Source organism: Ranitomeya variabilis, chromosome 3, assembly GCF_051348905.1.
Source record: "Ranitomeya variabilis isolate aRanVar5 chromosome 3, aRanVar5.hap1, whole genome shotgun sequence".
Classification (NCBI taxonomy): domain Eukaryota; kingdom Metazoa; phylum Chordata; class Amphibia; order Anura; family Dendrobatidae; genus Ranitomeya; species Ranitomeya variabilis.
Genome location: NC_135234.1, coordinates 629,371,485 through 629,394,359, shown reverse-complemented (window position 1 = coordinate 629,394,359; position 22,875 = coordinate 629,371,485). Strand labels below are relative to the sequence as shown.

Genomic DNA, 22,875 nt, shown 5'->3' with positions numbered 1-22,875 from the left:
CCATCTTCCAAGAGCTAGTTCTCATATATGCTGGGCTATGTTCTCTTGCCATTGGGAACCATGACAGGGGCCATTATACAGTATGGAGCATCATGTGTGGTCATTATACAGTATGGAGCATCATGTGGGGCCATTATACAGTATGGAGCACTGTGTGGCCTGTTGTGAACTCTGTTTCCGGGCTCCCTCCTGTGGTCGTGAGTGGTACTATGTGAGTTCTCTCTTTGGGCTCCCCCTGGTGGCTCTTTTTGTTATTCTGCAGGTTTGTGGCTGGGATCAGCTGTCTCGTCATCTGCTAGTCAGGTTTCCTATTTAATTCACCTGGTCCTTCATTCCTTGCCTGTTGTCATTGTATTCAGTGCTATTCTGATTCCTCCTGTCTACATCCGTTATCAGTCTCTCCAAGAGAAGCTAAGTTCTGTTTGCTTATTCTTGCTCATCTGTGTTCAATATGTTTCCTAGAATATTATGAGTTTTGTCCAGCTTGCTAATATGTGATATCTCTGCTTGCTGGTAGCTCTGGGGTGCTGAGTTGCTCCCCCCACATCGTTAGTTGGTGTGGGGGTTCTCGCATTCTCTGCGTGGATATTTTTGTATAGGGTTTTTTTACTGACCGCACAGATCCCTTGCTATTTTCTGCTATCTAGTGTTAGCGGGCCTCATTTGCTTAATCTGTTTCATCTCTACGTTTGTCTTTTCCTCTTAACTCACCGTTATTATTTGTGGGGTGCTTCCTATATCTTTGGGGTTAATTCTCTGAGGCAAGTGAGGTCTTACTTTCTCTTTAGGGGTAGTCAGTTTCTCAGGCCGTGAAGAGACGTCTAGGATTTCAGGAAACGTTCCACGGCTACCTATAGTGTGTGCGGTTAGGATCAGGTTTGCAGTCAGTCCAGTTACCACATCCCCAGAGCTCGTCCTATTATCTCTGACTTAGCTGGTTAGATTTGTGATCCTAAGCCACTGAGGATCATAACAGTACAACAGGCCCAAAAGTGTTAAATGCATCGCAAAAGTGGGATAAGAGAAATCCTGAGTTCAATTTTTTTTTTTTTTCTGCTCTGCAGTGTGTCCTGCTTCTCTCCTCCCCTTAATCTCTGGGTGGCTCTGAATTTAGCTGTAGACATGGATATTCAGAGTTTGACTTCTAGTGTGGATCATCTTACTTAAAGAGAACAAAGCATTCAGGATTATGTTATTCATAGTCCTATGTTAGAGCCTAAAATACCTATTCCTGAGCTGTTTTCTGGTGATAGATCTAGGTTTTTGAATTTTAAGTATAATTGCAAGTTATTCCTTTCTTTGAGACCTCGTTCCTCGGGTGATCCTGCTCAGCAAGCTAAAATTATTATTTCCTTGTTACGTGGCGACCCACAGGATTGGGCTTTCTCACTGGCGCCAGGAGATCCTGCATTGCTTAATGTGGATGCGTTTTTTCTGGCGCTTGGATTGCTTTATGAGGAACCTAATCTTGAGGACCAGGCAGAAAAAGCTTTGCTGGCCCTCTCTCAGGGTCAGGATGAAGCGGAGGTCTATTGTCAGAAATTTAGGAAATGGTCAGTGCTTACTCAATGGAATGAGTGTGCCCTGGTGGCAATTTTCAGAAAAGGTCTTTCTGAAGCCCTTAAAAATATTATGGTGGGGTTCCCCATGCCTGCGAGTCTGAATGAGTCAATGGCTTTGGCCATTCAGATTGATCGGCGTTTGCGGGAGCGCAAACCTGTGCACCATCTGGCGGTGTTTTCTGAACAGAAACCTGAGTCTATGCAATGTGATAGGATTCTGACCAGAATTGAACGGCAAAATCATAGACGTCAGAATGGGTTGTGCTTTTACTGTGGTGATTCAGCTCATGTTATCTCAGCATGCTCTAAGCGCACAAAAAACTTCGCTAAATCTGTCACCATTGGTACTGTACAGCCAAAATTCATTTTGTCTGTTACTTTGATTTGCTCTCTGTCATCTTACTCTGTTATGGCGTTTGTAGATTCAGGTGCTGCCCTGAATCTGATGGATTTGTCATTTGCCAAGCGCTGTGGTTTTATCCTTGAGCCATTACAGTTCCCTATTCCATTGAAGGGAATTGATGCTACACCATTGGCCAAGAATAAACCTCAATACTGGACTCAAGTGACCATGTGTATGACTCCTGCACATCAGGAGGTGATTCGCTTTCTTGTGTTATATAATTTGCATGACGTTGTCGTGTTGGGTCTGCCATGGTTGCAGGCTCATAATCCAGTCCTGGATTGGAAAGCAATGTCTGTGTTGAGTTGGGGTTGCCAGGGAATTCATGGCGATGCTCCCTTGGTATCAATTGCTTCCTCTACTCCTTCTGAAGTCCCTGAGTTTTTGTCGGACTACCAGGATGTATTTGATGAGCCCAAATCCAGTGCCCTACCTCCTCATAGGGATTGTGATTGTGCTATAAATTTGATTCCTGGTAGTAAGTTCCCTAAGGGACGACTGTTTAATTTGTCTGTACCAGAGCATGCCGCTATGCGGAGCTATGTAAAAGAGTCTTTGGAGAAGGGACATATTCGCCCCTTCTCGTCCCCTCTTGGTGCGGGATTCTTTTTTGTGGCCAAAAAGGATGGTTCGTTGAGACCCTGTATAGATTATCGCCTTCTAAATAAGATCACGGTCAAATTCCAGTATCCCTTACCATTGTTGTCTGATCTGTTTGCTCGGATTAGGGGGTCTAGTTGGTTCACCAAGATAGATCTTCACGGTGCGTATAATCTTGTGCGTATAAAGCAGGGCGATGAATGGAAAACAGCATTTAATACGCCCGAAGGCCATTTTGAGTACTTGGTGATGCCTTTTGGACTTTCTAATGCCCCTTCTGTGTTTCAGTCCTTCATGCACGATATCTTCCGAGAATATCTGGATAAATTTATGATTGTGTATCTGGATGATATTTTGGTCTTTTCAGATGATTGGGAATCCCATGTGAAGCAGGTCAGGATGGTATTTCAGGTCCTGCGTGCCAATATCTTATTTGTGAAGGGTTCCAAATGTCTCTTCGGAGTCCAGAAAGTTTCCTTTTTGGGCTTTATTTTTTCTCCTTCTTCTATTGAGATGGACCCAGTCAAGGTCCAGGCTATTCATGATTGGACTCAACCTACATCGGTTAAGAGTCTTCAGAAGTTCTTGGGTTTTGCTCATTTTTACCGTCGCTTCATTGCTAATTTTTCTGGTGTGGTTAAACCTTTGACGGATTTGACCAAGAAGGGTTCTGATGTGACTAACTGGTCTCCTGCGGCCGTTGAGGCCTTTCAGGAGCTGAAGCGCCGATTTTCTTCGGCTCCAGTTTTATGTCAGCCAGATGTCTCTCTTCCCTTCCAGGTCGAGGTTGATGCTTCTGAAATTGGAGCAGGGGCTGTTTTGTCACAGAAGCTCTGATTGCTCTGTGATGAAGCCATGTGCCTTCTTTTCAAGAAAATTTTTGCCGGCTGAGCGAAATTATGATGTTGGTAATCGGGAGTTGTTGGCAATGAAGTGGGCATTTGAGGAGTGGCGACACTGGCTAGAGGGAGCTAAGCATCGTGTGGTGGTCTTGACTGATCATAAAAATTTGATTTATCTTGAGTCGGCCAAGCGGTTGAATCCTAGACAGGCTCGTTGGTCGTTGTTTTTCTCACGTTTCGATTTCGTGGTCTCGTACCTTCCTGGTTCGAAGAACGTGAAGGCTGATGCTCTTTCTAGGAGTTTTGTGCCTGACTCCCCTGGAGTTTCTGAGCCGGCTGGTATCCTCAAAGAGGGTGTAATTTTGTCTGCCATTTCCCCAGATTTGCGACGGGTGATACAGGAATTTCAGGCGGATAGACCTGACCGTTGTCCATCAGAGAGACTGTTTGTCCCAGATAGATGGACCAGCAGAGTTATTTCCGAGGTCCATTCTTCGGTGTTGGCGGGTCATCCTGGGATTTTTGGCACAAGAGATTTGGTGGCTAGATCTTTCTGGTGGCCTTCTTTGTCGCGGGATGTGCGTTCCTTTGTGCAGTCCTGTGGGATTTGTGCTCAGGCTAAGCCTTGCTGTTCTCGTGCCAGTGGGTTGCTTTTGCCTTTGCCGGTTCCTAAGAGGCCTTGGACGCATATTTCCATGGATTTTATTTCGGATCTTCCGGTCTCTCAGAGAATGTCTGTCATCTGGGTGGTTTGTGATCGTTTTTCTAAAATGGTCCATTTGGTGCCCTTGCCTAAGTTGCCTTCCTCCTCCGATTTGGTTCCGCTATTTTTTCAGAATGTGGTTCGTCTGCACGGCATCCCTGAAAACATTGTGTCTGACAGAGGATCCCAGTTTGTGTCCAGATTTTGGCGTTCCTTTTGTTCTAAGATGGGCATTGATTTATCTTTTTCGTCGGCCTTCCATCCTCAGACGAATGGCCAAACCGAGCGAACTAATCAGACCTTAGAAACTTATTTGAGATGTTTTGTTTCTGCTGACCAGGATGATTGGGTGACTTTTTTGCCATTGGCCGAGTTTGCCCTTAATAACCGGGCTAGTTCGGCTACTTTGGTTTCGCATTTTTTTTGTAATTCTGGTTTTCATCCTCGTTTTTCCTCGGGTCAGGTTGAGTCTTCTGACTGTCCTGGGGTGGATTCTGTGGTGGATAGGTTGCAGCAGATTTGGAACCATGTGGTGGACAATTTGACGTTGTCACAAGAGAAGGCTCAGCGCTTTGCTAACCGTCGTCGCTGTGTGGGTCCCCGACTTCGTGTGGGGGATTTGGTGTGGTTGTCTTCTCGTTATGTTCCTATGAAGGTTTCGTCTCCTAAGTTTAAACCTCGTTTTATCGGTCCTTATAAAATTTTGGAAATCCTCAACCCTGTGTCATTTCGTTTGGACCTCCCGGCATCGTTTACCATCCATAATGTGTTCCATAGGTCTTTGTTGCGGAGGTATGCGGTGCCTGTGGTTCCTTCTGTTGAGCCTCCTGCTCCAGTGCTGGTTGAGGGAGAATTGGAATATGTGGTGGAGAAGATCTTGGATTCTCGTATTTCAAGACGGAGGCTTCAGTATTTGGATAATTCCTGGGTTGTCGCCTCTGATGTTCATGCGGCCGATTTGGTTCGTGCCTTCCATGTGGCTCACCCTGATCGCCCTGGGGGTTCTGGTGAGGGTTCGGTGACCCCTCCTCAAGGGGGGGTACTGTTGTGAACTCTGTTTCCGGGCTCCCTCTTGTGGTCGTGAGTGGTACTGTGTGAGTTCTCTCTTTGGGCTCCCCCTGGTGGCTCTTTTTGTTATTCTGCAGGTTTCTGGCTGGGATCAGCTGTCTCGTCATCTGCTAGTCAGGTTTCCTATTTAATTCACCTGGTCCTTCATTCCTTGCCTGTTGTCGTTATATTCAGTGCTATTCTGATTCCTCCTGTCTACATCCGTTATCAGTCTCTCCAAGAGAAGCTAAGTTCTGTTTGCTTATTCTTGCTCATCTGTGTTCAATATGTTTCCTAGAATATTATGAGTTTTGTCCAGCTTGCTAATATGTGATATCTCTGCTTGCTGGTAGCTCTGGGGTGCTGAGTTGCTCCCCCCACATCGTTAGTTGGTGTGGGGGTTCTCGCATTCTCTGCGTGGATATTTTTGTATAGGGTTTTTTTACTGACCGCACAGATCCCTTGCTATTTTCTGTTATCTAGTGTTAGCGGGCCTCATTTGCTTAACCTGTTTCATCTCTGCGTTTGTCTTTTCCTCTTAACTCACCGTTATTATTTGTGGGGGGCTTCCTATATCTTTGGGGTTATTTCTCTGAGGCAAGTGAGGTCTTACTTTCTCTTTAGGGGTAGTCAGTTTCTCAGGCCGTGAAGAGACGTCTAGGATTTCAGGAAACGTTCCACGGCTACCTATAGTGTGTGCAGTTAGGATCAGGTTTGCGGTCAGTCCAGTTACCACATCCCCAGAGCTCGTCCTATTATCTCTGACTTAGCTGGTTAGATTTGTGATCCTAAGCCACTGAGGTTCATAACAGTGGCCATTATACAGTATTGAGCATCATGTGTGGCCATTATACAGTATGGAGCACTGTGTGGCCATATTTTTTTGTTTATAATTATTCTTTATGAAAGTGTGATCAGCAGTGCTAATTGGGTGTGGTTGGGACGTGGATATGGGTGTGACCAGTTATGAATGGATGTGGCCAGAGGTGTGGCCTAACATTTGCTGCGGCGCGTGCACCGCAAACTTTGTCCCTCTTTCCCATCTTCAAAAGTTGGTAGGTATGAATTTGCATATTTCCCAGAGGAGCATTGCGGCTTTAAGTATCCTCATCTCGACATGCTTAACATGTCACTCTCCACAAGGAGAAACGATGCTTCTTAAAAAAAAGTTACAAACTTTCCTGTCAGAATGAGTGCACTGACGGATTATTAGGTAAGAGGTCCAACAGAAAACAGCTTAACTATGTGAGGTGTTTTACAATTGGTGGAGGCTGCCAAGTCTGGTCACATGCTCCAACACCAGCCGCCATTGTATGGACAGAAGTGCTACTCAATGTGTGAGGAAATTACACTAACAAGAGAAAGTGACCTAACTTTTTAACTGAGACTCTCTCAGTTCATTTTGACAGTCAAAAAGGAAGGTTTCTAACGTTTTTTTCTGAGCTCCTCTCAGATGATTTATGAGCGAGTGTGCTTGTTACTCGAGATTTCCGAGCATGCTCGGGTGTTCTCCGAGCATTTTGGGCAAGCTCGGAGATTATGTTTGAGTCGCCCAGCTGCATGATTTGATCTAGCAGCCTGAACACATGTGGGGGTTGCCTGCTTGTTAGGGAATCCCCACATGTATTCAGGCCACAAATCATGCAGCTGCGGTGACTCAAACATAATCTCCGAGCTTGCCCAAAATACTCGGAGACCACCGGAGCATGCTCGGAATTCACGAGTAACGAGCACTCACTCATCACTATTTATGACCAAAGACTACATGAAAACTGAATGTGCAGTGAAAAAAAGAACCTGTAAAAGCAAAACAGTGGAAAATTTGTAATAAAACCAAATTGCAAAAAAATGTATCCCCAAACTCATGTATTTAAGTTAAAAAATGTCTTCAAAAGTGGCCAACCTGTGGAGAATAAAAGTCTGCAATCACTCTATGTCTATGTTCTCAGGATTTACACAATAATGCACAAGTGATAACTCCATCACCTGTACAATAGCAATACTACAGTAAGTATATCCTGAGAGCATGACCTGTTGGTGGGAATTGAAAACTGAATTTGAGGAACACTGCTCTAGGTGACTGCCGAATAACGAATTATGACATTGTGCGATGCACACACTGTCACGATTTCCATGTATTCCCATGTGATCTGCATACTTGTGGTCACATGCCATCTAGATTCTTATACACTTCCCTGAGTAGAACATTGAGCGAAGCGGGGGGGTAGTGTAGTCGGCACTTGACCACAACAATGGCAATTGCATACATATGGTCAGGTGACTGCCCACTTACATGTGGAATGCAGAGGATTCATTACAGTATTCTTATTGAACACTCTCACTATTCGACAGTCTGCAGGCAACACAGAATGATTGTAGACTTTTTTTTCTCAGCCTGGAAAACTCTTAATTTTAGCACTAGTTTACTATATTTTAAATAATATGCTTATAAATACCCTAAGTATAAAGTACAGTTCTGTATATTGTATTCTAAAAAGGGGCATAACAGTTCACACAGATATATACTATGTGTACAATATGTATGTGTATATTATCTCTAATGCTACATTGCAAAGGGAATCTATCAATGGGATCAACCCTCCTAAGCCATCTATATGGGCATGTAGGTCATTAAAATATAGTGATACCTTGATATCTGAGATCTGATGTCTTATTCCTGAGAACTTCACATTTTTTTTGTTAAGATCTATGGACCGGAAATAGATCTCACTGAGAATTTGCATTTAAGAGTTAATTTATAGGAATGGCGGCATCACCAATGTGACACATGTAGATTAGGAGAGCAGACTGTCAATCATTACATGTCTCACACTGCTAACGCCCCCATTAATTTAGATTAACCTTTGATTGCAGATTCTCAGGGAGATCAGTGTCCGGTTCATAGATCTTAACAGCTCATTTACATGTTAGGAAAATGTGGATTTTTAGGAGGGACCATCCTACTGAGAGGTTCCCTTTAATCTTCCCATAACACTGACTATCATGTACCAATGAATCATTCTTCACCTGCTTTCCTCTCCTTCTAGGAGTTTTCTGTATGTTGCAATCTCAATATCTAATGCCATCTTGACATTGAGGAGATCTTGGTATTCTCTCAAATGTCGCGCCATTTCTTCTTTCATATGTTGCACTTCTTGCTCCAGACGTGCAATCGAACCCTGGTAATTTGCTGCTTCTAACCCAAATTGTTCTTCCATATCCTTCATCTGACGGAGAAGAGCTTCATTCTATACAGGAGAATAAAACATCATGCATCTATATCAACCTCATTACTATGACTAGATGTAGGCAAATATAAGGGAATACTGTGGGTTGTATGTACGCATGTATGTATACTGTGTGTATATATATATATATATATATATATATATATATATATATATATATATATATATATATATATATATATATATATATATATATATATATATATATATATCTCAAGGTTAATGAAAATAAATGACTCACTATCCCTTTAAGTCCATCAATCTCGCAGGTCAAGCTGTGGATCTGTCTCCGGGATTCGTTCATTTCCTGCTTGGCCTGACGCAATGCCTCATTATGGCGGCTTGCAGCATCAGACAGGTCAGCAAACTATATGGAAAGTAACAGAACAACTTTGTTTAGGTATTGCCTATTGATAATGAGATTCTCTACTATACATATTACAGCATAATGATATGAAATAATTATACTAAATTAGATCATTTAAAATTAAAACAAAATATTGTCAATGACTGATGAAATCACATTGGTTATATGCACAAATATGGAGCTGCTGATTTAACTGTTTTATTCTTTATTAGTCTGTCATTCACGATTTTACTTGTGATCTACAAACCATTTGCACCTTCTATATAAAGAGGCATATTTGGTTTAATAATGGTCTAATGTTATTATCAACAATTTCCATTTACCGTACCTTGGATTTATACCACTCTTCAGACTCTTGCAGATTCTTGGCAGCAATGTTCTCATACTGGCTGCGAATATCCCTAAGTGCAGAGGTCAAGTCAGGCTGCTTGGTTGCTTCGATTTCCATGTGAATTGGTTGTACCTGTACTGAGACTTGCACATCTCGGAGTTCCTGTGTTGGGGTGACATTACAAACTTTAATATGCAGTATATATATATTTATGCCACCCAGCACTTCACCCCGCACACTCATGATTCATTTTGTAATAAATTCATAACTATTTTTGTTCCTAAAAAAAAATCTGTTCCAATCAGAATGTTATTTGCATGATACTCACTAAATTAAAATTCCAAGAGGTGCAGAGTCCCTACACATAGTTTAACCCCTTATTTCAATTTTTAAATTTCTGTTTTTGCTCCACTTCTTCACAGAGCCATAACTTTTTTATTTTTCTGTCAATATGGCCATGTGCGGGCTTGTTTTTTGAGGAACAAGTTGTACTTTTGAATTACACCATTGGTTTTAACATATCGTGTACTGGAAAACAGGAAAAAAAATTCAAAGTGTGGTGAAATTGCAAAAAAAGTGCAATTCCACAGTTGTTTTTTTGTTTTGTTTTTACCATGTTCGCTAAATGCTAAAACTGACCTGCCATTATGATTCTCCAGGTCATTATGAGTTCACAGACACCAAACATATATAGGTTCTCTTTGATTTAAGTAATGAAGAAAAAAAAAAAATGTGTAAAAAAAAAATAAGAAAAGGCGCCATTTTTCAAGACCTGTAGCGTCTCCATTTTTCATGATCAGCGGCTGGGTGAGGGCTTATTTTTTGCGTGCAGAGCTGACATTTTTATTGATTCCATTTTGGTGTAGATACGATTTTTTGATTGCCCGTTATTGCATTTTATTGCAATGTAGCACCGACCAAAAAACGTAATTCTGGTGTTTTGAATTTTTTTCTTGTTACGCCGTTTAGCGATTGGGTTAATTCTTTTTTGTATTGATAGATCGGGCGATTTTGAACTCGGCAATACCAAACATGTGTATATTTTATGTTTTTTTAATTCTTTTAATTTGAATGGGGCCCAACGGGGGTGATTTTAACATTTATATTTTTTTATATTTTTAAAAACATTTTTTTGTTACTTTCTGCATGCTTCAATACTTTGATCGCTTCTGCTACACACAGGCGATGATCAGATCGCCTGTTTGTGTAGCAGAAATGCTCACTTGCTATGAGTGCTGACCGCGAGGTGGCGTTCACAGCAGCCCGGCAATGACAACCATAGAGGTCTGCTTCAGACCTCTGGTTGTCATGCTGACCCCATCGGTGACCCGCAATCATGTGACTGGGTCACCAATGGGCGGGATTTTCATCGCACTTCCAGTAAGCGCGAGTTAAATGCCTCTGTCAGAAATTTACAGAGGCATTTAACTAGTTAACAGCCACGGGTAGATTGCGATTTCACCTGAGGCTGTTTCAGGCACATGTCAGCTGTACAGATCAGCTGTCATGTGCCTGGAAAGGTGCCAGCTCAGCGATGGAGCCCGCACCAAACAGGGGGAGTCTGACACGGGCGTACTGTTACTCCCAACATCGGAAAGGGGTTAAACTGTAACCGTCGTTTAAATTTTTATTTAATAAATCAATAGTGAAAGTGAAAATAAGACACTTTCTGGTATGTCTTATCAGAGAAATATGTTTCTTTCCCCATCAGGACTGATTGTTCACTCTCAATTCTTAGGGTACCGTTACACAAAACGATTTACCAACGATCACGACCAGCGATACGACCTGGCCGTGATCGTTGGTAAGTCGTTGTGTGGTCGCTGGGGAGCTGTCACACAGACAGCTCTCCAGCGACCAACGATGCCGAAGTCCCCGGGTAACCAGGGTAAACATCGGGTTACTAAGCGCAGGGCCGCGCTTGGTAACCCGATGTTTACCCTGGTTACCATTGTAAATGTAAAAAAAACCCACTATATACTCACATTCCGGTGTCTGTCACGTCCCCCGCCGTCAGCTTCCCGCACTGACTGTGTCAGTGCCGGCCGTAAAGCACAGCACAGCGGTGACGTCACCGCTGTGCTCTGCTTTTACTTTACGGCCGGCGCTCACAGTCAGTGCGGGAAGCTGACGGCGAGGGACGTGACAGTCACCGGAATGTGAGTATGTAGTGGTTTTTTTTTTTACATTTACAATGGTAACCAGGGTAAACATCGGGTTACTAAGCGCGGCCCTGCGCTTAGTAACCCGATGTTTACCCTGGTTACAAGCGAACACATCGCTGGATCGGTGTCACACACACCGATCCAGCGATGACAGCGGGTGATCCAGCGACGAAAGAAAGTTTCAAACGATCTGCTACGACGTACGATTCTCAGCGGGGTCCCTGATCGCAGTAGCGTGTCAGACACAGCGAGATCGTAAGTATATCACTGGAACGTCACAGATCGTGCCGTCGTAGCGACCAAAGTGCCACTGTGAGACGGTACCCTTAGGTAAAATCTGTATTCAGTGAAGACAGATTGTTATATTATTGAGATAGGAGATGACAGGTTCTACTGATAAAATTCTGTTTAGAGAGGAGGAGTGGGAGGCCGAGATTCTCATTCATCCCATCTATTTCCTGTAGAACCTTAGCAGTAGCAACTTCTATCTTCTATTTCTAATGTAACAATCTGTTTTCACTGAAGACAGATTTTACCCCAGAATTGAGAATTTTGAAAATGAAAGATGTCCTGGCGCAGTAAGAAGCAGATTTCTCTGCAAACATATATTACAAAGTTGCTTATTTTCATATGTATGATTGATTTATGAAGTAAAAATTAAAATGATTTTAAGGTCCATTTACACTGCAAGATTATCATGAACAGGCTATGAGGCTATGTGCCCATGATCAGGAAATAGTAGCGTTTTGGACGCAGCATATTTTTGCGGCGTCCAAAACGCTGCTCTCTAATCACGCAGTTAAATCCGCATGTAATGAATGACTAAGAATTGGAGAAGTTTCCCAAGACTTTTTGAGGAGAATTTTGGAAAAGATCTGTTCCATAAAGACAACTCAAAAAACTCTGTATGAATATAGCCAAAGGATATGTGTACATGGCATCCTGAAACAATGCTGCAAAGAGCCCATGAGATGAACATATTGAACAGCAATGTCAAAGCAACATTGCTGTGCACATGTTCTATCTTCTGTCACTTCTTATAATCTCATCATGGTTCATAAACCCTGAAGTATTTAAAAGCATGGACATGCTCATTCTTAGGGCGGCTTCCGCTGGGAGCCCGCCTGTTCTCTATATTTAACAGTATTGCGTAAAGCCACCGCTGGCAGAGTCACTACATGAACCAGGGCAAGACCGCCTGCAAAGCCTCCACGGGATAATGACTATCCAACATTCTCCTGAAGTGACTTTACCTGGAAAAACGTGCCAGCTGCGCTTGTGTCTAAATACTGTCATGCGCACATACCCACTTGGTATGTGAAGATGGATTTTTTAAAGGAGTTTTTGTAGAAGATACTGAGTGGAAACTCTACAAACCCTCCTCAAAATTCTAAGAAGATTTTGAATATCTACTCAAGTTTCTGCTCCAAAAACACGGAAAAAAACTTCTTGTACACAAACTCTCAGATGTTTATTTTTCTGCTACTGATTTTAAAAATCCCCTGGAAGGATCCATTCTTCCTTACTTGACTGTAGTGAGGAAGAACTTGAGTTGAGCAGTATTAACCATGCATTTATATAACGACCATATCCATGATTCATCAAGACCGGCGTTGTTCTCATAGCTCTTGATGAAGGGGCATGTTGGAGTCAGAGGCACCTGATCCATTAAGAGGCACACGCCTTTTAATGAATCAGGCACATCTTAAAAGTGGATTGGAGAAAGATTTGTGGTGCAAGGAACACCACAGCTTGTCATGAATTAGACAAGCAGGTTTTGTCCACCCTGTCCCACCCCAGCTCTGCCCATTTTACAAGAGCTGACCAAACTTAGCATGAAAAAGTTAAAAGTCGCAATTTTGGGGCACAAGCACAAATTACGTAAAAATGTGCGACTTTTCAAAGACTTTTATGACCTGGTATAAACACTTTGATAAATCAGGCCTTTGGGTTTTTTTTAATTAATGAGTAAAGAACATGAGTCTGCACGGTGCAAGACCTCAATATTATGGAAGTTTTTTTGAGACAACCCTGTGGCAAAGATAATATCTTCTGCCATGGGTGTTACACACTTACTTCTTCATGAAGTTTCTTTAGAAATTCTATTTCATCCATCAGAGATTCAATCTTCCTTTCAAGTTCCAAGCGAGAGAGGGTTGCATCATCTACGTCCTGCCAGATAATAAGGAAATTAGTTATATGCTATTACTTACTATATTAAAGGGAACCTGTCACCTGTTTTGGCCGCTATAAAGGCCCCGTCTCACATAGCGAGATCGCTAGCGAGATCGCTGCTGAGTCACAAGTTTTGTGACGCAACAGCGACCTCCATAGCGATCTCGCTATGTGTGACACGTACCAGCGATCAGGCCCCTGCTGCGAGATCGCTGGTCGTGTCGGAATGGCCTGGACCTTTTTTCGGTCGTTGAGGCCCCGCTGACATCGCTGAATCGGTGTGTGTGACACCGATCCAGCGATGTCTTCACTGGTAACCAGGGTAAACATCGGGTTACTAAGCGCAGGGCCGCGCTTAGTAACCCGATGTTTACCCTGGTTACCAGCGTAAATGTAAAAAAAAAAAAACAGTACATACTCGCCTTCTGATGTCCGTCAGGTCCCTTGCCGTCTGCTTCCTGCTCTGACTGACTCCCGGCCGTACAGTGAGAAGTGAGAGCACAGCAGTGACGTCACCGCTGCGCTCTCGCTGTACGGCGGCTCAGTCAGAGCAGGAAGCAGACGGCAAGGGACCTGGACACCGAAAGGCGAGTATGTAGTGTTTGTTTTTTTTGGTAACCAGGGTAAACATCGGGTTACTAAGCGCGGCCCTGCGCTTAGTAACCCGATGTTTACCCTGGTTACCCGGGTGCTGCAGGGGGACTTCGGCATCGTTGAAGACAGTTTCAACGATGCCGAAGTCGTTCCCCTGATCGTTGGTCGCTGGGGAGAGCGGTCTGTGTGACAGCTCCCCAGCGACCACACAGCGACTTACCAACGATCACGGCCAGGTCATATCGCTGGTCGTGATCGTTGGTAAATCGCTATGTGAGACGGGGCCTTAAGATGCGGCCACTGCCTTCCAGGGCTTATCTACAGCATTCTATAATGCTGTAGATAAGCCCCCAATCCAACCTGCAAGTGAAGAAAACTAAGTTTTATTAAACTCACAATGGGGGGCGGTCCAGAGCGGTCCGGTCCAATAGGTGTCGCAGGTCCGAGTCCGGCGCCTCCCATCTTCTTGCGACATCGCCCTCCTGCTTGCTTCATCGCTCCCTGGCATCGCGCTCCTACACAGGCGTACAGTACAGACCAAATATTTGGACACACCTTCTCATTTAAAGATTTTTCTGTATTTTCATGACTATGAAAATTGTTCATTCACACTGAAGGCATCAAAACTATGAATTAACACATGTGGAATTATATACTTAACAAAAAAGTGTGAAACAACTGAAATTATGTCTTATATTCTAGGTTCTTCAAAGTAGCCACCTTTTGCTTTGATGACTGCTTTGCACACTCTTGGCATTCTCTTGATGAGCTTGAAGAGGTAGTCACTGGGAATGGTCTTCCAACAATCTTGAAGGAGTTCCCAGAGATGCTTAGCACTTGTTGGCCCTTTTGCCTTCACTCTGCGGTCCAGCTCACCCCAAACCATCTCGATTGGGTTCCGGTCTGGTGACTGTGGAGGCCAGGTCATCTGGCATAGCACCCCATAACTCTCCTTCTTGGTCAAATAGCCCTTACACAGCCTGGAGGTGTGTTTGGGGTCATTGTCCTGTTGAAAAATAAATGATGGTCCAACTAAACGCAAACCGGATGGAATAGCATGCCGCTGCAAGATGCTGTGGTAGCCATGCTGGTTCAGTATGCCTTTAATTTTGAATAAATCCCCAACAGTGTCACCAGCCAAAGCACCCCTAAACCATCACACCTCCTCCTCCATGCTTCATGGTGGGAACCAGGCATGTAGAGTTCATCCGTTCACCTTTTCTGCATCGCACAAAGGTACGGTGGTTGGAACCAAAGATCTCAAATTTGGACTCATCAGACCAAAGCACAGATTTCCACTGGTCTAATGTCCATTCCTTGTGTTCTTTAGCCCAAACAAGTCTCTTCTGCTTGTTGCCTGTCCTTAGCAGTGGTTTCCTAGCAGCTATTTTACCATGAAGGCCTGCTGCACAAAGTCTCCTCTTAAGGCCGGGGACACACACAACGTATAAAAAAACGGTCTGTTTTTCACGGACGAGAATCGCACAAATGTTTCCAAAACAGTGATCCGTGTGCAGTGCGAGGATGCGATTTCCTCGCATCAAATGATCCCTTTGACATCCGTGTGACATCCGTATGGCATCCGTATGCCGAGATTTTCTTGCAGGCTTGCAAAACCGACATCTAATGGATTTATGTGCTCAAATGTTCGTTAAAACATATACACAGTATACATATATATATATATATGTCATTGAGACACATATATATATACACTCACTGGCCACTTTATTAGGTACACCTGTCCAACTTCTTGTTAACACTTAATTTCTAATCAGCCAATCACATGGCGGCAACTCAGTGCATTTAGGCATGTAGACATGGTCAAGACAATCTCCTGCAGTTCAAACCGAGCATCAGTATGGGGAAGAAAGGTGATTTGAGTGCCTTTGAACGTGGCATGGTTGTTGGTGCCAGAAGGGCTGGTCTGAGTATTTCAGAAACTGCTGATCTACTGGGATTTTCACGCACAACCATCTCTAGGGTTTACAGAGAATGGTCCGAAAAAGAAAAAAAATCCAGTGAGCGGCAGTTCTGTGGGCGGAAATGCCTTGTTGATGCCAGAGGTCAGAGGAGAATGGGCAGACTGGTTCGAGCTGATAGAAAGGCAACAGTGACTCAAATCGCCACCCGTTACAACCAAGGTAGGCCTAAGAGCATCTCTGAACGCACAGTGCGTCGAACTTTGAGGCAGATGGGCTACAGCAGCAGAAGACCACACCGGGTACCACTCCTTTCAGCTAAGAACAGGAAACTGAGGCTACAATTTGTACAAGCTCATCGAAATTGGACAGTAGAAGATTGGAAAAACGTTGCTTGGTCTGATGAGTCTCGATTTCTGCTGCGACATTCGGATGGTAGGGTCAGAATTTGGCGTAAACAACATGAAAGCATGGATCCATCCTGCCTTGTATGGAGCATCTTTGGGATGTACAGCCGACAAATCTGCGGCAACTGTGTGATGCCATCATGTCAATATGGACCAAAATCTCTGAGGAATGCTTCCAGCACCTTGTTGAATCTATGCCACGAAGAATTGAGGCAGTTCTGAAGGCAAAAGGGGGTCCAACCCGTTACTAGCATGGTGTACCTAATAAAGTGGCCGGTGAGTGTATATTCTGTATTTATATTTAATTCAGCACGAAATATGTTAAAAGCCGGTAATTCAATTGCCGGCTTCTCATTTCTCCTTCACAAACCCGACAGGATATGAGACATGGTTTACATACAGTAAACGATCTCATATCCCCTTTTTTTTTTGCATATTCCACACTACTAATGTTAGTAGTGTGTATGTGCAAAATTTGGGCGCTGTAGCTGCTAAAATAAAGGGTTAAATGGCGGAAAAAATTGGCGTGGGCTCCCGCGCAATTTTCTCCGCCAGAGCGGTAAAGCCAGTGACTGAGGGCAGATATTAATAGCCAGGAGAGTGTCCATGGTTATTGGCCCCCCCTGGCTACAAACATCTGCCCCCAGCCACCCCAGAAAAGGCACATCTGGAAGATGCGCCTGTTCTGGCACTTGGCCACTCTCTTCCCACTCCCGTGTAGCGGTGGGATATGGGGTAATGAAGGGTTAATGCCAGCTTGCTGTTGTAAGGTGACATTAAGCCAGATTAATAATGGAGAGGCGTCAATTATGTCACCTATCCATTATTAATCCAATTGTATGAAAGGGTTAAAAAACACATACACACATTATTAAAAAGTATTTTAATGAAATAAACACACAGGTTGTTTTAGTATTTTATTGTTCTCTCAATCCATCCAGAACACCCTTGCTTGGCAAAATAATAAACCCACAATATACATACCCTCTGATGAACTGTCAGGTCCCACGAGGTAATCCATCTGAAGGGGTTAATTATTTTACAGGCAGGAGCTGCGCTAAAGCACTCGCTCGTGTCTGTAATCCCCGGGTGATGAAAGGAAAGCAGAGTGATCTGTACTGAGTTGCGGTGAGGCGCCCTCTGGTGGATGTTCTCATGAACTGGAGCCTTGGAAAAGTTCCCACGCTCGAGTTCATATGAGTTCATCCACCAGAGGGCGCCTCACCGCAACTCAATGTGAGTACAGATCACCCAGCTTTCCATCATTCCCCGGGGGTTACAGGCACGAGCCAGTGCTTTAGCGCAGCTCCTGCCAGTAAAATAATTAACCCCTTCAGATGGATTACCTCGTGGGACCTGACAGTTCATCAGAGAGGGTATGTATATTGTGGGTTCATTATTTTGCCAAGCGAGGGTGTTCCGGATGGATTGAGAGAACAATAAAATACTAAAACAACCTGTGTGTTTATTTCATTAAAATACTTTTTAATAATGTGTGTATGTGTTTTTTAACCCTTTCATACAATTGGATTAATAATGGATAGGTGACATAATTGACGCCTCTCCATTATTAATCTGGCTTAATGTCACCTTACAATAGCAAGGTGGCATTAACCTTTCATTACCCCATATCCCACCGCTACACGGGAGTGGGAAGAGAGTGGCCAAGTGCCAGAATAGGCGCATCTTCCAGATGTGCCTTTTCTGGGGTGGCTGGGGGCAGATGTTTGTAGCCAGGGGGGGGCCAATAACCATGGACCCTCTCTAGGCTATTAATATCTGCCCTCAGTCACTGGCTTTACCGCTCTGGCGGAGAAAATTGCGCGGGAGCCCACGCCAATTTTTTCCGCGATTTAACCCTTTATTTTACACGCTACAGCGCCCACATTTTGCACATACACACTACTAACATTAGTAGTGTGGTATATGCAAAAAAAAAGGGATATGAGATGGTTTACTGTATGTAAACCATGTCTCATATCATGTCGGGTATAGGCAGGAGTAATGAGAAGCCGGCAATTGAATTACCGGCTTTTCTCTAACACCGCTGCGTATTTCTCGCAAGTCACACTGCTGGTCCGTGTGGAATCCGATTTTTTCTCGCACCCATAGACTTGCATTGGCGAGTCTCGGCCGAGATACGCTGACAATCGCAGCATGCTGCGATTTCACTCGGATCCTGAAGACGGTGGAGAAAATATCGGATGATGGGAGCTGCACCATAGATTAACATTGGGCCAAGTGCTATGCGATTTTTTATCGCATAGCACTCGTCCGTATTACGGTCTAGTGTGACCCCGGCCTAACAGTTGTTGTAGAGATGTGTCTGCTGCTAGAACTCTGTGTGGCATTGACCTGGTCTCTAATCTGAGCTGTTCTTAACCTGCGATTTCTGAGGCTGGTGACTTATGTGAGCCAGTTTCTTCATAGCGCTTGATGGTTTTTGCCACTGCACTTGGGGACACTTTCAAAGTTTGCCCAATTTTTCAGACTGACTGACCTTCATTTCTTAAAGTAATGATGGCCACTCGTTTTTCTTTACTTAGCTGCTTTTTTCTTGCCATAATACAAATTCTAACAGTCTATTCAGTAGGACTATCAGCTGTGTATCCACCAGACTTCTGCACAACACAACTGATGGTCCCAACCCCATTTATAAGGCAAGAAATCCCACTTATTAAACCTGACAGGGCACACCTGTGAAGTGAAAACCATTCCCAGTGACTACCTCTTGAAGCTCACCAAGAGAATGCCAAGAGTGTGCAAAGCAGTCATCAAAGCAAAAGGTGGCTACTTTGAAGAACCTAGAATTAGAATATAAGACGTAATTTCAGTTGTTTCACACTTTTTTGTTAATATATAATTCCACATGTGTTAATTCATAGTTTTGATGCCTTCAGGGTGAATGTACAATTTTCATAGTCACAGAAAATTCTTTAAATGAGAAGGTGTGTCTAAACTTTTGGTCTGTACTGTTCTTATCTGCCCTGTTGAGGACAGAGCAAAGTACTGCAGTGGGCAGGCGCTGGGCCTCTCTGACCTTTCCCGGCACCTGCGCACTGCAGTACTTGGCTCTGCCTTCAACAGGGTAGACAAAGTACACCTGCGCAGGAGAGCGATGCCGGGGAGCGATGAAGAAGCAGGAGGGCGGCATCACAAGAAGAAGGGAGGCGCCGGACCCGGACCTGCGACACCCTTTGGACCGGACCGCCCCCCGGGTGAGTATAATAAAACTTTTTTTTTTTCACTTGCAGGTCAGATCGGGGGCTTATCTACAGAATTATAGAATGCTGTATATAAGCCCTGAAAGGCAGTGGCCGCATCTTATAGCCTCCAAAACAGTTGACAGGTTCACTTTAACATGTACTAACACTTTTGTGACATAGTTTTCTTTAAACCAGCTTGAAAGTAAATTGATTTTTTCACAAAAAGGTTTATCTTTCAGGGGTCCTCCATTCCATAGAGAACCTGGTGATGATGTTAGTATTAAGAGTTCGTCCTGCTATGTGAGGATTTGTAAATACTGTAATTGGGGTGGTCATAATCAGGAAGTTTCATAATATATTGTACAGAACCGATTCATTGACCCAGATCTACACAGTAAACACGGAACTAAAGGTGTCAAGGGCCTTCACAGTTACATAAAAAAAGCAATTGGTAGGTTTACGAAGAAAAATGTGCCATAATTCTTTCAACTAATGTGAAAAAATGTACCGTAAATGCCATGCTCCACATTTATTATCAATGAAAAGCAATGAACATAATGAAGCAAGTGTGAACAAGTGCAAGCTGCTATGGCTGCTTAATATGCAGACAAAAGAATACAGAAGCTCTCTGTATGCACTAAGATGAATGCAAACATTCAACGTATGAAATCTAAACTGCATTACTGCTATATAAAATATACGTATGAAATGAAGGTAGTTAGTGAACAACTTAGCCAATTCACTGATGGGATTCTTGTAAATATCCCTGTAATGGAGTAAATCAATGCAAAACAGAAAAGAGGGGCAAAATGGAAAGGTCAGGGATTTTTACAAGGTACTTAGAGGGATTGTCCAGCTGTACGGTACATGACTGTGGTCACTTTATGTGACAGCAGACTTGTGAATCCTGACAGCAAGCGCACAGGGTGCTGTAAGAATTCGCCGTTGCTGTGAGCGGGCTGTCATGTGAACGCAGGTATGTGAAATGCACACTCCCGGCCATATTCTGACAATACTTATTCGACCTTACTCAATTCACTTGTATTGATGGAGGCTGTGCACTTCGAATTGGGAGGTGACCACATCTACGAAAATCACATACTTTTGGTCACGCACCCGCACACTCCCAGTGCCCATACCTGAGAATCCTGACAATGCACAGTTTGCTGTAAGAATTTGTAAGCCTCCAGTCATAGAGTGGCTGCAGTCTCATACCCTAAGGCTGAAGAACCCCTTTAACGCAATTTTTTTGAGTAAGTGACAGGTCCTCCTAAACTGTCAATATGAGTATGTAGGTTATAGAAAGTTGAATAGAATGATATATTGATATGTGTGATCTAATGTTTTATTTCAGAGTAAACCACCCTCTTTTCAATATGTAAATGAGCTGTTAAGATCTATCGACAGGACACTGATCTGCATGAGAATCTGCCTCCAGAGCTAATTTTAAATGCAAGAGGAGTTACCAGTGTGAGACATGTAATGACTGACATTCTACTCTGCTGATCTACATGTTTCACACTGGTAACTGCCCCGTTCATTTGAAATAAGCTTTGGAGGCAGATTTTGAGGGAGATCTGTGTCCGACTCATAGATCTTAATAGCCAATTTACATAGCATGAAAAATGTGGCTTTCTCTGAAATAACACGTCAGATCACAGATCTCAAGGTATCATTTTATTTATGCCAATATGGGTAGTGACAGTCACAAGTAGTAATACAATTCAAGTTTCAGATATTTCATGTTTACACGTTAACAGTGCAACATTATTTGTTATTGATATATGGAGATGGCTACTCTCAGCATGCCCATGTACACACCAGTTTTCTGTTTGGAAGTGACTGTCAGTTTTTTGTCACTTCTACATGCCAATATAGATTTCTAAAGAGGGTTAATCCTACTGACAGATTCCCTTTAAGTGAAAATATTAAAGAGACAGGATAATAACTACTACACAATAACAGTAATATAACAGGAAACAGAGGACCGGATAGAGAATATTTGTTTAAAAGTGGTAATGTATAACAATTAATGCAAAGGAAAAGGGTTAATTATTATGTGACATAGGACCTCAGATATGGGAAAAGGGAAATGGAATCAGTGTGTTTACATGTGAATACAAAACTTTCTGTATTGAGTAAAATTTGTGATCAGTGACCATTTCCAACAAAAAAACTCTATTAACTGGAATCTATTAAAGGGATTCTGTCACTGGGTTTTGGCTACCTCATCTGACAGCAGCAAAATGTAAAAAGGAGACCCTGAATCTAGTAATGTATCACTTAGCTTACTGGGTGCAACAGTTGTGATATAATCAAAGTTTTTAGATGTAGCATCAGAGCTCAGAAAGCTAACCCCGCCCACACCATTGTGTACATTGTATATTAACAGTGAGCTGCTTATAACAGAAGGGGGGAGCGGTCGGACCTGGATGGATGCAGGCACCTAGTCCTGCAGTCAAAATCTGCTACTGATAGAATGCTATTTGTTTTAAAACAGCACACAGCCTAATAAGTGACACATTGCTAAAATCAGTTTCTCAGCCCTTACCTCATGCTGCCCTCAGATTACTTAGCAAAAACTGCTGACAGATTCCCTTTAATTATGAACTGTGTTATGGGACTGCGAAAAAAATGCACATTACTTACAAGGATAGACCTTACTGAAATTGAGCAAATAGCACAGTTACAAGACTCAAGGATTAGCCACAGCATTAATTAAAACCTTTATGTAAATGAAGGGTCATTGACACAATATAACTATTATACATTTAAAGTGGTTTTGCCACGAAAAAAATACATTTTAATTGATAGGTCTTAGAATAAAAATTATTTGCACAATTGGATGTGTTAAAAAAAATGTCCCTGTGCTGAGATGATCTTATAAATGTTCTCCTGCTGTTTAATGGCTGTGTCTGACCGTGCAGCGACATGGTCTGATCATACCACAGCTCCAAAGCAGGGGGAGGCAAATGCGTATACAGACATTACAGCATGGGATCACAGTTACTTCTTTCTGTGAGGTAAAAACACATTTTTAAACAGGAAGTGAAATATTTTACCTCACAGAGAGCAATAGTAAGTAAATCTAAGAATCTGGTAACGTCATCCAATAGTACATTTACTCATGTGAATAGATTAATTCCAATGCACTATATTGTTGAGTGTATTAATAGAAAAGTGAGCTTATAAGGGTATGTGCAGACAATCAGGAATTGGCAGCTCTTTGGACGCAGTACATGTCCGCTGCCATCTATTGAATGCAGGTGAATCCGCATGTGATCACTGAACCGCCCGGATTCA

At 43.1% G+C, this 22,875-nt stretch overlaps 1 protein-coding gene across 1 annotated transcript in view; it reads right to left on the bottom strand.

Annotated features, from left to right (window-relative positions):
• PRPH (peripherin) overlaps positions 1 to 22,875 on the bottom strand; it is a 50,640-nt gene that overhangs the window by 23,066 nt on the left and 4,699 nt on the right. Inside the window, exons 3-6 of the mRNA XM_077297489.1 lie at positions 13,345 to 13,440; positions 9,101 to 9,265; positions 8,647 to 8,772; positions 8,185 to 8,405 (exon numbers count right to left, since the gene is read on the bottom strand). Of these exons, the coding sequence (XP_077153604.1) occupies positions 8,185 to 8,405; positions 8,647 to 8,772; positions 9,101 to 9,265; positions 13,345 to 13,440 (608 nt within the window). The remainder of the gene's footprint in view (positions 1 to 8,184; positions 8,406 to 8,646; positions 8,773 to 9,100; positions 9,266 to 13,344; positions 13,441 to 22,875) is intronic.